Below are 14,122 nucleotides of genomic sequence, written 5' to 3'. Positions count from 1 at the left end.
GGGGGAGCGGGTCGGGGACTGGGGCTGAGGGGAGGGGCTGGCGCGGGCTGGGTGGGGGGCTGAGGGCTGGCGCGGGGCGGGCCGGGGACTGGGATGGGTGGGGGCTGGCGCCGTTGGGGGGGACGGGCCGGGGACTGGGGCGGGCCGGGGGCTGGCGCGTGGGGGGGGCGGGGGGGGGCGCCCGGGCGGGCCTTGGGGGGCTCAGGGTGGGAAGTGGCCGGGGTGGGCCTGGTCGCTGAGGTCCGAGCCGAGGGTGGCGCGGGCGGAAGGTGGCCGGGTGGCTGGTCCCGGGGCAGGCGCGGGCCGAGCTGAACGCCGCTCGCTCCCCGCAGGGCTAGGCGCCCGCTGCAGGTGGTGGCCCTGCTGGCCTTGCTGCTGACCTTGGACCTGCCTCAGGTGCTGACTAGCAACAGGACCAGACGGCAAGGTGAGTCCGCGCGGGCTCCGCGAAGGGAGGCAGCGCGGGCGGCGGCTGGCCGCGAATCCCAGGAGCTGCGTGGGCGGGAGGGCGCCTCGTGGTCCCCAGCGGGTCCCCAGCGAGCAGCGTGGCGGGCGCCTGCAAGCACGAGTCAGTGGCGAGAGCGACCTGGCCTCCCCAGAGCGGGTCGGCGCTCCCGCACGGGGCACTCTCCAGCCCGGGCTGGCCTGAGGCCCAGGCCGAGGAGTGTGTGCCAGGAAGGCCACTCAGTGCAAGGCACGTGAGGATGTGCTGAGGGACCCAGTGGGTGACACATTTAGTGAGTGAGTGCCGGGCCCACAGAGGGAGGAGAACTAGGCAGGGAGTGGGGGCCATGGGGCTGGGAGGACAGGGGGGTTTCTCTGACAGGAGAACTGTGATGATCTACTTTTTTTGCTTTGTTCCTCATTTCAGAGAATTTGAGATGTCACGTTTGTGAGAAAGAGAATGATTTTGGCTGCACCAATGAACAGGAATGTGAAACAAATGTCACATACTGTAATCTTGTGGCAGTCAGTAAGTGTCTCTGTTCAGGTCTAGGTCCCCCCAGAGCCCTGAAGAGTCTCAGGAATTAGGAGCCCTCTAGTCTGCCTCCATAGAGAAAAATAAGCAAAGCATGGCCTTTTAAAAAGCCCTCAAGGGCTAGGGGTTGAGTTCAGTGGTGGACGCTTGTCTAGTACGCACAAGTGGCCGGGTTCAATCCCCAGGATTGGGACAACAGCAGTTGAAGAGCAACAAAGCCTGACAGGTGGTGAGTGCCAGTGAGGCAGCGTTGAATGGCATGGGGTTAGGGTAGGGTGGCAAACACAGGCAGTCGGTCACAGTGAATGTTGGAGTACCAGGAGAAAATAGTGATTTTTTTAAATTTGTTTTTAAATGAAAAATTAAGCTCTAATGACGACAAGTGCCTCACTGAAAACAGTATGTCAGAGATGAGTGAATCAACAGTACAGGCTCACTGCATGCTCTCCAGAGAGTGTGCATGCTTTAGGATGTTTGCAGACCAAGTTGCTGACATCTGTAGTTCACCCAAGATTCTGGGTACACCAAGAGCTCTCCAGAGCTCAATCAGAAAACCTGCAACATTCTTCCCACAGAGGTATTTTGGGGGCTTGGGGATTCAGTTTTGGTTCTCAGGTTATTCCCTGGGGCCTCTGCATTCTGGGAAGTTTGTGGGGTGATGAAGCAGTGGTCAGGCAGTTCACTTTAATGTGGGAAACGATGTGTACAAAGGAGAAGACAAGGTCAAGTATTGAGACCAGCGCCTGCCCAGAGCTGGGCCAGGCCCACTCAAAGCCAGCTCCAGCTGTAGGCAATGCCAGGATCACTGGGAAGCCTTCAGCCCAAGTGTCTGGACAAACAAAAGGCTTGAGCAAGCCTGTGTTTAAGAGCTGAGGCACAGGAGCGTGTGTGCCACTGGTGCACACATGGACAGGACAGAGGCAGGCATTCAAGGCCATGCTGAACCCCAGCTACCCTCCCTGAAGCAGCTGAGAGAGAAGCTGCCCTTCTTGCATCTGAGCCATGGCTCACACCTTCCTGCGGGTGCCTTATTGAGTGGGAGCCTCTGACCAGGGTCCCCAGGAGGTGCAGGCTTAGACTGACAGCCACAAAGGTGCTGTCATAGGGCTCTGAACTCACTCGATTTCTTTCTCTTTCTTTCCTGTTAGAAATATTGTCACGTTTCTTCTACGTTTCAAAGCAGTGTTCCATGTTTTGTCCATATGTGATGCCAATACTCAACCAAAAATCCTTTCTAATCGAAAAGCCCATGCCTTTCTTCTATGTGAACTGCTGTAAGGGCAATTTATGCAATTTGAATGCACCGAACTTCAAAGGAGAGTCCTTCCGAGAACAGGCTGACAGGGCCAGTGTGAGGAGCCATAGCCAAGCCATGCTGACTGTTGTCATGGCCAGCGCCACCATCTTTGCAGGCCTTAGCTTGCTGTAAGCTCAGAAGGGCCTGGGCTACGCTTTCTGGGACATAAGCTAACCACAGACTGTTGACACCTGTTGCATTAAACTAGTTCTCCTTTGGTTACCCCTTAGTCTGACTCCTTGGGTGCCTCAGGATGGGTGGGTGGGTTTGAGTACAGTAGCCCTCTGCCTAGCAATGTCTCATTTTGCATCACAGCAAGTCAGTCCTGACTCTGGGCAGTGGTTTTGTTGACCAGTCTCTGAAATCAAGCCTCAAAACTCTTACTGACAGCCCCTGCCTTCTTCTGCTCCTCTTTGCTACTAAGGGCCTTACCGTTAATGGGGAGGGGGCTATGTCTCACCCAAGAAGGGGACATGCTCACTGCTTCTGACCTTTTGGGGTACCCAGGATGGTGGGACAAGGAGACGACCAAATGAACATGCCTGGAATAAAGGACTCCTTGGCACGACCTTACTAGCTGGCGTGGTCAAGGGCTCCAGGTGTGATCCTGCTGCAGATGGCAGCAGGCCTCTCCCTGCATGCTTCAGCCCAGATGCAGCCACACTGCAAGCACTGAGAACACCGGCTACAGCCTGCCCTGAGCAAGTGCTTCCTCAGTGTGCGGCAGGCGGACCCACACCCTGCTGCCCCTCTCCCTTCTCTTATAGCACAGGGTGGCCTGAGGGTACTTCCAGAGAGTTTCGGGGCTATTCCTGAGTCATGGAGGACAAGGTCACCTACATCATGTCTAACCCTCCAAACCTGAGACCCACGTCACTCCTGGAAGCAGTGGCAGGGAGTGTCCTTGAGTGCCAGCCAGCACTCCAGGACTGGAGGGACCTGCATGTCCCTTGGCCATCGTGGGCTCTGAGCTCACACCTGCCCCTGGCACCTGCACTCAGGAACAGGAGCCATGCTCCGGAATTTGCAGGGGCACCACTTTTCTTAGGGCAGAGAGAAGTGGGTACACTTTACCCAGAAAAAGCAAGAGGGAAAGGTCAGCATGTGTGAGTTGCTATGGCAACCTGACCCTGGTGTCTCGGATACGGCCTGCAGTGAAAAACAGCAGGAAATCAGAAAGAGGACCGTGGACAGATCCTGATTCAGGCACTGGTGGACCTTGGGCAGTGGGCAGCAAGAGGAGGAGTGCTTTCACAGACCGTTGCAGGAGGTGTCAGGTGACTGCAGGATGAGGAGTCAGAACAAGACAAGGAGCGGGCTGTCACCAGTGTTCAGTACTCTTTCTAGAAAGGTCACTTTGGAAGGAAAGATACAGTGGGTGGTGTCTAGCAAAGATCAGGGATCGGCAGAAGTGCTCCCGTGAATGACAGCCCAGTCAAGAGCAGGAAGCTGAACAGGCGGTGGGCCAGCCCTGCAGACCAGCAGGGGCCTCCCACAGTGGGGACGGAGTAGATGAGGTCTCAGGCCAGACGCAGGGAAGAACAGATACTGTCTCCCATCAGCCTGGCAGAACAACAGGCAGGAGACCACAGAAAGGTCACCTGCAGGGAGGGGCCAGGAAGTTGAATAACCCACTCCCAACATCACTTTTGCAGCTTATGTCCTGTATGGCAAGATCCCTTGGTGTACAGGACCCAAGCAAAAGTGATGTTGAGAAAAAAGTAATCAGAAATTATAGGAATAAAATAAAGACTCATTTATTAATGAAAGCGGGGCAGGGTAGGTGACCAGCTCTGATGGTCGTATCTGACAGTGAATAAGAGCCCGTGTTTTATTTTTATAGGTAGGAACATCAAAGAGTTCCAGTGTGACAGGCTTCTTGAGGAAAACAGGATGGAGGTGGGAAAAACAAGTTGGCTGGGGCTTGGCAGGCCACGCCCACCTTCTCCACCTCCCCCCACCTCCCCCACTTCCAGAGTCTGCATTTTGAAATCTAGGCTTTTTGAACTAGTGAGTTCCATGGCAAACAGAATCTCCCCCATCAACAGGAACCACCTTGCAAGGATGTTCCCCCATGTCCCTGGTACCGCAGGGTTCCTAAAAGCAGTGTTTCAGTGTCCAGGGGTCACACGGTTCAAAGCAATGACTTATCAACCACCTATGACACATCATGGCTTCTCTGTGGTATGTCTCAGAACAAGAGCTTAAATAACGGGCTTTTGAGTGGCAGGAGAGCAACCTGCACAGTCCTGAGAGGCAAGAGGACCAGGAGGTTGCGCAGGCCTCCCCAGGTTTCCAGCAGTGTGGAGGCCCTGGCTGAGCTGGCGCTACACACTGGACTGCAGGTCCTCCCACAGGAGCTCACAGATGCCAGCAGAAAGGGCAATGACTGGAGTGTGTCAGGGTGTGTGAGGGTCACACACAAGAGAGAACCTGTCACCTAGTTTCAAGAGGAGTTGAGGATTGGACCCTGGAACCAACCGCAGGCGGGTAAGAAAGGCAGGGCAAGGTGAGAGACATACCCTCGGGGAGCAGTGTGAGGCCAGGGACTAGAGCCATGAACCCGTGGCCTGTGGGCCAGGAGGCAGGCAGGAGCAGGCAGAAAGGATGGCAGCTTCTCGAGCCAGAACAGAGCACCCACAGTGACGGCTCTGCAAGGCTGGCCCTTCTCTCCAGATGGGGAGAGTGTGTGTTTGCCAGTGCAGCATCCCTGCTCAGAGGACCCCTGGCTGGGCACTGCCACACCCTGAGGAACACGGGTGAGTGAGGCGGTGCTGGCCCTGGAAAGCACCTTGCTCTCACATCCCGACTCCCACATGGAAGAGCGAGGGGCCCCGCTAGGCACAGAAAGCCGTCTTCTAGGGAGAGCAGGGGTCAGGAGCTCCAGGAGCTGCCAGCTGCTCTGCCGACCCCAAATATGGGCCACATGCCAGCACACGGGAAGGGTCTGGAGTACAGCAGTTTCCCCTCTGCCTGGAAAGTGGCCTCCTCTAAGATGCAGGGAGCAACCTATGAATTCTACACACAGACTCCCAAAGTTTTTGCAAAAATAATAAGCCATCTTGAGCAAGTATGGTTACTGGAAATGCAAGAGTGGTTGAATCTCAGGAAAAGGTACCAATCACTGCCACAGAGAATAAAGGGTGATAATCACATAATAATCAACATTCGCTTATTTTTAAAAAAATCTGAGATAACTAAGAACAGAAGGAAACTTCAGGGATTTGATAAAAAGCTACCCACTAGAAACTCAAACAAACACCATGCTTAATGGTGAAGCACTAGACACTATCCCTCTAAATACAAAAACATAAATTAGTACATACATTTTTCACTTTTACATTCAACACCAAAGTGAGGACTTAGTCACACAAGAAAATAAGAAATACAAAGTAAGAAGTATAGAAATGTTTTTTTCCTAATAATATGTCTTATTAGATAGCTTCCTTATTTTGTTTGAGCTGCTATAACAAAATGCTGTGGGTTAGGTTTTTTATTTTTATTATTATTTTTAAGGTGGACACAATTTTTATGTGGTACTGAGGATCGAACTCAGTGCCTCATGCATGCCAGGCGAGTGCTCTACCACTTGAGCCACATCCCCAGTCCCAGGTTAGGTTATTCATAAATAGAAATGTATTGCTCCACAGTTCTGGGACCTGGACAGTCCAAGATCAGGGTACCAACAGATTCCGGGTCTGGTGAGGGCCTATTCCTTGTGGATGGCACCTTCTGACTGTCCGTACCTGGCAGAGGGACCATCCATGTTCCCAGAAAAGAGGCTATAGGCTGGGGCAGGGCCTGTAGCCTCTTTTCTGGGAGCACAGATCCCACTCAGGAGCGACTAACACTGTCCAAAGGCCTGCCTGTTAACATCAAGCAGTGAGGGTTAGCTTTCAACACGAATCCTGGAGAGATGTCCATTCAGACCACGGCAGTAGCTAAGACCTTCCTATTTTAAAATACTTCAAAAGAAAAGGGTATTTTAAGGTGTTCTTAATTATATGCCAAGCTATCATGGATATATTTTCAGAGGCATAAAACAATCAAACACTATGATAAAATAGACCTGGATAATGACATGACTCAGCCAAGTGCTGAGTCTGACCACAGCCCAGAGTGCGTTGACCATCTCTTGCTCTGTAGAGCCACATATGGCGGATGGCACATGTGGCACTGGATACCCCAAAGAGAGGATGAAAGACAAATGAGGAGCCCAGAGGAGACAGATCTGAAACTAAGTGCTAAGCCAGGGAAGGGGCAGGGGACACTGTGCGTCTCAGGACTGCTCTGCCTGGAGGAGAAGAAAGGAAAAGAGACAAACATGAAGACATTTCTGGGAGAACCCAGAGCCCTTCTGACTCTGGGGCTTGCATTTCCACTTCTGGTTCACTCCGGCCTAGGCTAAGAAATAATGGGGAGGTTTTAATGAGTCCCCTTTTCTCTGCAGATGCCTGAAATACCGAGAAGCTGCTGGAGGAACGGGCCATCAGCCCTAAATCACAGGCCCCCACAGACTCGGAAAGAGAAGGAAGATGTCCCTGAGGCTCATGTGTGGGAAAGGCCCCCAACACAAGGTGTTAGCGTGGGGCTCTAAATGGTGACCAGTCTGTGCTTGTCACAATGAGGTTCTCATCCCCTCCCCTGCCCCCAGGAGGTGAGGTTAAACTTGCAGGGAAAGAAAAGACCACCGACTCCAATTTTAAATCCAATTAAAGCAAGCTTGTAATTCCAGCTGGCCAGGACTCTCTCTCCCAAAATCCGTGGGTTAGAGGTCAGCACCCCAGCTCTCTAGGAACACGGTTTTATAGCACAAAAAGTTGCAAAAGGGGGTGTGTCTTGAGAACTTACAGATAACAGGATTTTGACAAGCATAGTACAAAGGCAGATATCAGGTTAATGATCTAAATGGTTCAACATTTCAAGTTATAGCCCAACACCAGAACTTAGGAGGCACCGCTAAGGTCTCAGAGAGGGTTGTTATCTGTCAGGGAAGACCAGGCATGGGCGAGTCAAGGCACGGCAGGCATCCCAAGCAAGTTTAAAAATTACAGTAATTTATGGTAAAACAGAAATTAACTTTTCATGACTTTGTGACAGATGGCTCCCAATCTTAAGATAGAATTAGGCTGGGTTGACACGCACCTTGATCTTGGACTTCCAGCCTCCACAACTGTGAAAGATAAATCAAGTCATCCAGTGATGGTGATATATACAGCAGCCCAGGAAGACCAGGACACATGGAGAAGTCAAAACACATGTCGTCTACTAACAGGACAGTGGTTCCAACTGAGGACATTCAAGAAAAGTCAAAAACACCAGGGACGACCGGCATGGAGGCTAGGAGGAAAGCAGTTGGAACTGTCTACTTTTTACAATTCACAAGAAGGCCAGAGATTTTGAAAAAATTAGATCTAAAGAATAAATACAGGGCACGAGGTGTAGCTCAGTACTGTGTGTGAGGCCCCTCTCCCAGCACCACCCCCACAAAAAATAAGGCGTGCAGCAGGGCTTCCTCTGGTGCCCTCTGGTGCGGCAGGAGGGAAACAGGAGAGGGGTGGAGAGGCAGGTCAGGCGCATGGAGGCCAGGACTGAAATGGAGAGACTGCAGGGAGGGGCTCCTGCAGGACACTCTCTCCACGCCCCAGCCTTCTGCTTGCGAGCCAGAGCCTGGCTTCTGGGGTGCGCTGGAGAGACTCCCGGGGTCCCAAGGACCCCTAGACGCCCTGAGGTGCGGCGGTGGACGGGCGGAGCAGAAGGAGAGGCAGGGCGGGCGTTCCAGGGGCTCCTCCATGGCTCGCTGACGTCCTGAGGACCCCGCCCACAGTCCGGGACGCGGGGACAGCGAAAGGGCAGTTCAAGGAGTGCAGCGGGTCGCACTAGCCACCCCCACCCCCCGCGCGCAGCGCGGCCAGTGCGCAGACCTGGGCGCGCTGCCCCTGGCCGCCCGCCGCGCTCGCCCTCCGCCGCCGGTCACCGCGCGCTCCCTGGGGCGGGCCTGGGCCCCGGGCGGGACTCCTCCTCACCTGCCCGTCACCTTCGCTCCCCCAGGGGCGCGCTGGTCCTCACCTCGCGGGCACCGCCAGCCAGGCGCACCCCTGCATCGCCCTCTGCCCTCGCCCTGGCGTTCGCTGCCGCGCACTGTCCACTCAGCCCAGGTCCTTCCGCTGATGTGCCTGAGGTCGTCGCCGTCCCCATCTCGGTTCTCCTCTCCGACTTTGGTCTCTTCACTGCCCATCGAGGGAGCAGGGGAGGGGCGGTCACAGCGGCTCAGGCTGGCGACCCTGGCTTCTGGGGAGACTGAGGCAGAAGAATCACAAGTTCAAGGACAGCCTGGACAACTTGTAGGACCCTGTCTCAAACTAAAGGTAGTCTTTAAAAGGGGTGGGGGGCTTGGGGTGTAGCTCAGTAGAAGAATATTTGCCTAGCTTGTGCCAGGCCCTGTCCCCAATATGGTACACACAGTAAATAATAAAATGGCAGAAGTGAAATTTTTACCTTTTATAATATGAATAGAAAAATAAGAAGAAAGGACAAAAGCCAATATTGAGTGATGAAAAGGATAAAAGAAATAAAAATTGCTCACTGTACATCTATACATCTTAACAACCACGATATAAAATCCCAGTCCAAAGGTACATTATCAGACTGACTTCTTTGTTTAAATGCATAAAAAGACACACTCCAAACACGAGACTATGAAGACTATGGAAGGGTCAGTTGTAAGAAGATGGCAGAAGATATAGTGGATTTATATTACAAATGTCAGATACGTGAACTTCAGGGTGAAAAGCATTATAGACAAAAATGACAAAGCGTTCAACTCAAAATAAAAATATCTTAATTTAAAATTTATATTTACCTTGCAGAAGTGCTTCAATATATAGTAAAACTGTTAGAACAACAAGGTAACAACAAGATCAGCAACAGCAGAATATTTCAACACACCTCTCCCAATAATTGACATATCTAGAATAAAAAAATGGGGTGAAAATAATGATAATTAACAAGACTGACTGAATAAACATGTAAGATCATGCACTCAACAATCCTCAGAAACAGGGACGTGCTGGGGAGAGAGACTGGTCCAATGACATTGTCATGATGAGTGCATGTGCAATTATGGGACAGCAAATCCCACCATTATATGCAACTATAATGCACCAATAAAAATGTGGAAACGGGAGCATTTTAAAAACAGGAAAACAGAGCTGGGGCTGTAGCTCAGTGGTTAGAGTACTTGCCTAGCACGTGTGAGGCACTGGGTTTGATCCTCAGCACCACATAAAAATAAATAAACAAAGGTATTGTTAAATACAATTAAAAAGAAGTTTTTAAAAAGGAAAACAAATGGAAATTTTTAAATACTTTAAATTGAACAGTGAACAGATAATTATACAGGGGGAAAATAAGTTTGGAATAAAGGTTAAGCAGTACCCAGAAATAAATTTATAAACATTTAGAAATTTAAGCATTGAGGGGAATTCAAAAACTAAAGAAAGAAAAAGCAGTTGTTCAAACGGGGGTTATCCGAGCTTGGGGCGCGTAGCTCAGCTGGAAGCCCTGGGTGCTGTCTCCATCTCCGCAAAATTAAATAATTAATTAATTAAAATGAGGTTAACTAAGTAGCCATTTGAAAAGTCATTAAATAAGAAAAATAAAATTTAAAAGTTTATAATAGCAGAAAAGAAATTTGGAAAATTAATGAATGAAACATTCTATCTCAAAATAAAGAAATGAGTATTGAGAAAATATCAGTGTGGCAAAATTCAATGAAATGGAAATCTAGGATGACAGAAATGATCCAGAGCTGGATTTAACAGCAGACTAGACAACAAGGAAGAGAACCAGGAAGAGAAACAACAGTAGGTCGAAAATGTCAGACCACAGATCACACCATCTGAAGAGATGGAAGATACCAGGCTCAAGACACCACCTGTGATCTCAGCCACTTGGGAGGCTGAGGCAGGAGGGTCACAAGTTCTAGGCCAGCTTCAGCAACTTGGCCAGACCCTGTCTCAAAACAAAAAAATAAAAAGGCTAGGGATGTGGCCCAGTGGCATATCCTAGTACCAAAAAAGGAAGAAAAGAGGGGATAGGCAGCACCTGCTATATCTGGAACACGAGGTCTGACACATCTTGATCTGACCCACTTCTTTACTCTGCCCCAAAGTTCTTCAAAGGCTAGATCTATTTCCCAGGCCTTGACTTTGGGCTCAGTCATGCGACTTGCTCTGGGCAAGAACTAGGGTGAACTGGTATGGTTGGAAGTGCTGTCTCATCCTACCCCATTGCCATGACAAGGCCTCAGCTTGCCCCTCACTTGTCCCAGGAGGATGCGGGGCGCCGTGGCTGCAGCAGCAGGGCTGGGTGCAGAGCTCCTGGCGAGCTACCCACACCCATGTCCAGGAGATGTGGTATTTTGGAGTAAGGGCTGTGGGTGGCTGGGCATGTGACAGGGCTGACACCACACGGGAGCACTGAGAGTGGGACACATAGCATTTGAACATACTCAAGATACTATTTCTTCAACCCTGATGCACACCATCAACCCCAGACTTGGAAAACTCAAAAAAAGTGGAACAGAACAGGTACAAAGGAAAATCATAAAACCAAGGAGAAGAGAAACAACACAGCCAGGGAAAGCATCCACTTCCCGAAAGGAGCCAAAGGCTAAGTTCCAAAAAGAGAAAACAGGCGATGACGATGGAATGGCATTGACAAAATGCTGGAAGAAAATAACAGCTCAACTAGAACCTCACACAAAACAAACACTCCCTTCAAAATACAAAGGGAGGGCTGTGGCTGGGGCTCAGCGGTAGAGCACTCACCTGGCATGTGCGAGGCCCTGGGGTGGATTCTCAGCACCACACAAAAATAAATAAAGATACTGTGTCCAATCACAACACATATATATTTCCCTTTGTGTGTGTGTGTGTGTGTGTGTGTGTGTGTATTCAAATAAAATACCACTGCATTTATCATCCACAGACCATGAGAAAGGAAATACTAAAGCAGAAGAAAAGTGATCTCAATCATAAAAGAAGGAGAGAAGTAAAAGGCAGTGGGAAGGAATAGTCAAAGTGAGCGAGCCCCGGTTTGTCAAGACAGCGGGAGTCTTGGAGGGCTGGAATACTGGCAGGTCGACAGCCATGCAGAGGTTGGATGAAATGCCTAAGAATGCTGCTCAGAGCTCTATGCCACCAGCGGAGGGGTGGTCCCCGAGATGTGCTGTCAAAAGGTCCTGGGCATAGGCTGAGTTTCTCTCCGACAAAGCCCACTCGAGAACACGGAGGCCCGGATTTCATAGACATTGACAGAAGATTCTTTGCCTGCCACCAAACGATTAAGTAAATAAAACAAAAACTCCAAACACTTTTAGCTCCCAGAGCTGACAAAAACAGCAGGGACATCTTCCTGCAGGTGGCACTTTGCCACAGACACCAGCAGGGGCCAAGCCTGTGCATGTGACAGCTCTGCACTCTGGGATAAGAAGGAATGTCGCCGATTCTTAAAGCTAGACCATCTTTGGAGGCCAAGCCGCTGGCAGCACAGGGAGGCTGGCTGCACCTGGGTCTAGTGGAGGAAGCAGTACCCAAGCAGGGTCTTCCCAGGGTCTGGGGTGGGTACAGACCCTGAGAGGGGACAGATTTCCATCTGAGCTGCAGGATCCAGGATGGAGCAGAACCCAGGATGGAGCAGGTCGTGGTGTGAGCTCAGGGGTCTAAGGTGGGTGTGATATCTGAGCTGGAGCGGGTAGGTGGGTGCAGAGCCCATGGAGAGGCAATCTGTGTTTGTTTTCTGTTGTTTTTTGGTCCTGGGGACTGAACCCAGGGGCACCTAACCACTGAGCCATATCCCCAGCCCTTCTTTATTTAGAGACAGGGTCTCACTGAGTTGCTTAGAACCTCAGTAAATTGCTGAGGCTGGCTGTGGACTCACGATCCTCCTGCCTCAGCTTGCTCCAGCCGCTGGGATTACAAGCATGCGCCACGGTGCCCGGCGGCCACCTGGGTTCTGAGCTGCAGAGGCTAAGGTGGGTCCGGACCTTTTCCCGACCGTCTTCTGCTGGGGTTGGGGTCACAGCAGTGTGGGGAAGCCAGGTCGTGTGCAGAGGAACCCTCAACCTTGGGCTAGTTGTAGAGAGAAGTTCCTTCCTGCCTGGTGACTCGGAGTGGCAGCCAACGTGCAGCGGTGAGGAGAGACTGGCAGGAGGCGCTCCGGCTCCTTCCTGAGCCTCTGCTGCTGGGGAGGCGCCCGGCACGGTTTCCTACCATGGCCAGCGGCCAGAGTTTGGGGAGCCAGGGTTATAGAGGGAGGATGGGTGGGGAGTCAGTCTAGTACCTGGAACTCGACAAAAGAACTTTGTACGGTTCCTGCTGTCACACCAAGGAGATGGCAGGACAAGACACATCGCTGTGATGGAAGGCTTCTCCCCTCTCCAAAGGGCAGAGCCCACTGGTAGATACGATTCTGAAGGTGTGTGCATCAAGAGCCTACCCCAAAATACGTAAAGCAAGCATTAACAGAAATAAAAGATCGAATAGTAGGTTTCAGCTTACTGCTTTTGGTGTGCAATAGACTAAATCAGCAAATTAATAAAGACAATATTTGCACACCATGATCGACAATCTTGGCTCAGCATCAGAGAGCCCTACACCCAACAACTTAAAATCATTCATTTTCCATATGCCTGGAGCATTCATCTAATTTTTGTCCATATGCCAAATATATAACTAATCTCAACAATTTCAATTGATTGACATCACCTAGAGTGTTTTCTTAATTATCGTCACATCATGATCATACATAGTAATGAGATTTGCTGCTACATATCCATATCTGCACATGTCATGGCAATGGAATGGGTTCACTGGGTCCTCTTCCTCTATGGAAGTGTGTTTTGGCCATAGTGAAATGAAATAAAGACTAATAACAAAATTAAAATATCCCTATGTGTTTGGAAGTTAAGCAATACATTTCCAAATTCCCTAAGACTGAAAAAAAATCACAATAGAAATTAGAATGGATTTCTATTTGGTTATAACATGTACATGACATATTATTATTTGTGTCATGCTTAAGAGAATTTTGTGATCTTGAATCACGTTTTAATGGAAAAAAATCTAAGAGAGATCTGAGAATTAATTTCAAGAAATTAGAATAGCAAATAAACCCCAAAGAAAGTAGAAGAAAACAAAAACTAATGAAATTCAAAATTCACAAAAGAATCAATAAAGTTGAAAGTTGTTGCTTTGAAAAATGAGTAAAACTCATAAATTTCAAGAAAGGCTGATGATAAGAGAAAAGCCACAAATTATCAATTTCAGGAATGAAACAGATGATATCTTTTATGAAGAAGACATTAAAAAGTTATCAACTAGGACAAAGAGTTTGTACTAATACCAAGTACAGTTCTTAAAAGGGAAAAATGATGACTTGAATTTCACTAAAATGGAAATGTTTGCTCTGCTAAAGTTGGTGTTGCCGGATGAGAAGACATGCCACGGACTTGGAGGAGGCCGCAGGTCTGACAAAGAATCACCATCTAAACTCTATAAAGAAATCCCAAACTCAACAGTTTAAAAAAACTAGTTGAAAACCTGGTCAGGTGTATGAACAGTTATTTCATGAGCAAGCAGACATGGATAGAAAATAAGTACATAAAAGTTGTCCAGGAGTGGAGCGAGGTGGTGGCTCAGTGGCAGAGCGCTTGCCTTGCACATGTGAGGCACTGGGTTCGATCCTCGGCACCACATAAAATAAGTAAACAAGTAAAACAAAGGTACTGTGTCCATGTTCAACTAAAAAAAAAAAAAAATCAAAAATCAAAAATGTCCAGGATT

At 49.8% G+C, this 14,122-nt stretch overlaps 1 protein-coding gene across 1 annotated transcript; it reads left to right on the top strand.

Annotated features, from left to right (window-relative positions):
* Positions 1-330: 330 nt before the first annotated feature.
* Positions 331-2,408, top strand: Ly6k (lymphocyte antigen 6 family member K; the record flags this gene model as incomplete). Its single annotated transcript, XM_076835790.2, has 3 exons — positions 331-427; positions 872-973; positions 2,128-2,408. Coding segments are annotated over 3 exons (480 nt in total), but the record flags the coding sequence as incomplete, so codon positions are not given.
* Between the last annotated feature and the right edge of the window lie 11,714 nt (positions 2,409-14,122).

The sequence above is a fragment of the Callospermophilus lateralis genome, chromosome 16 (genome assembly GCF_048772815.1).
Source record: "Callospermophilus lateralis isolate mCalLat2 chromosome 16, mCalLat2.hap1, whole genome shotgun sequence".
Taxonomy (NCBI): domain Eukaryota; kingdom Metazoa; phylum Chordata; class Mammalia; order Rodentia; family Sciuridae; genus Callospermophilus; species Callospermophilus lateralis.
The sequence above is the reverse complement of the archived record's forward strand: the minus strand, read 5'-3'. Positions and strand labels throughout refer to the sequence as shown.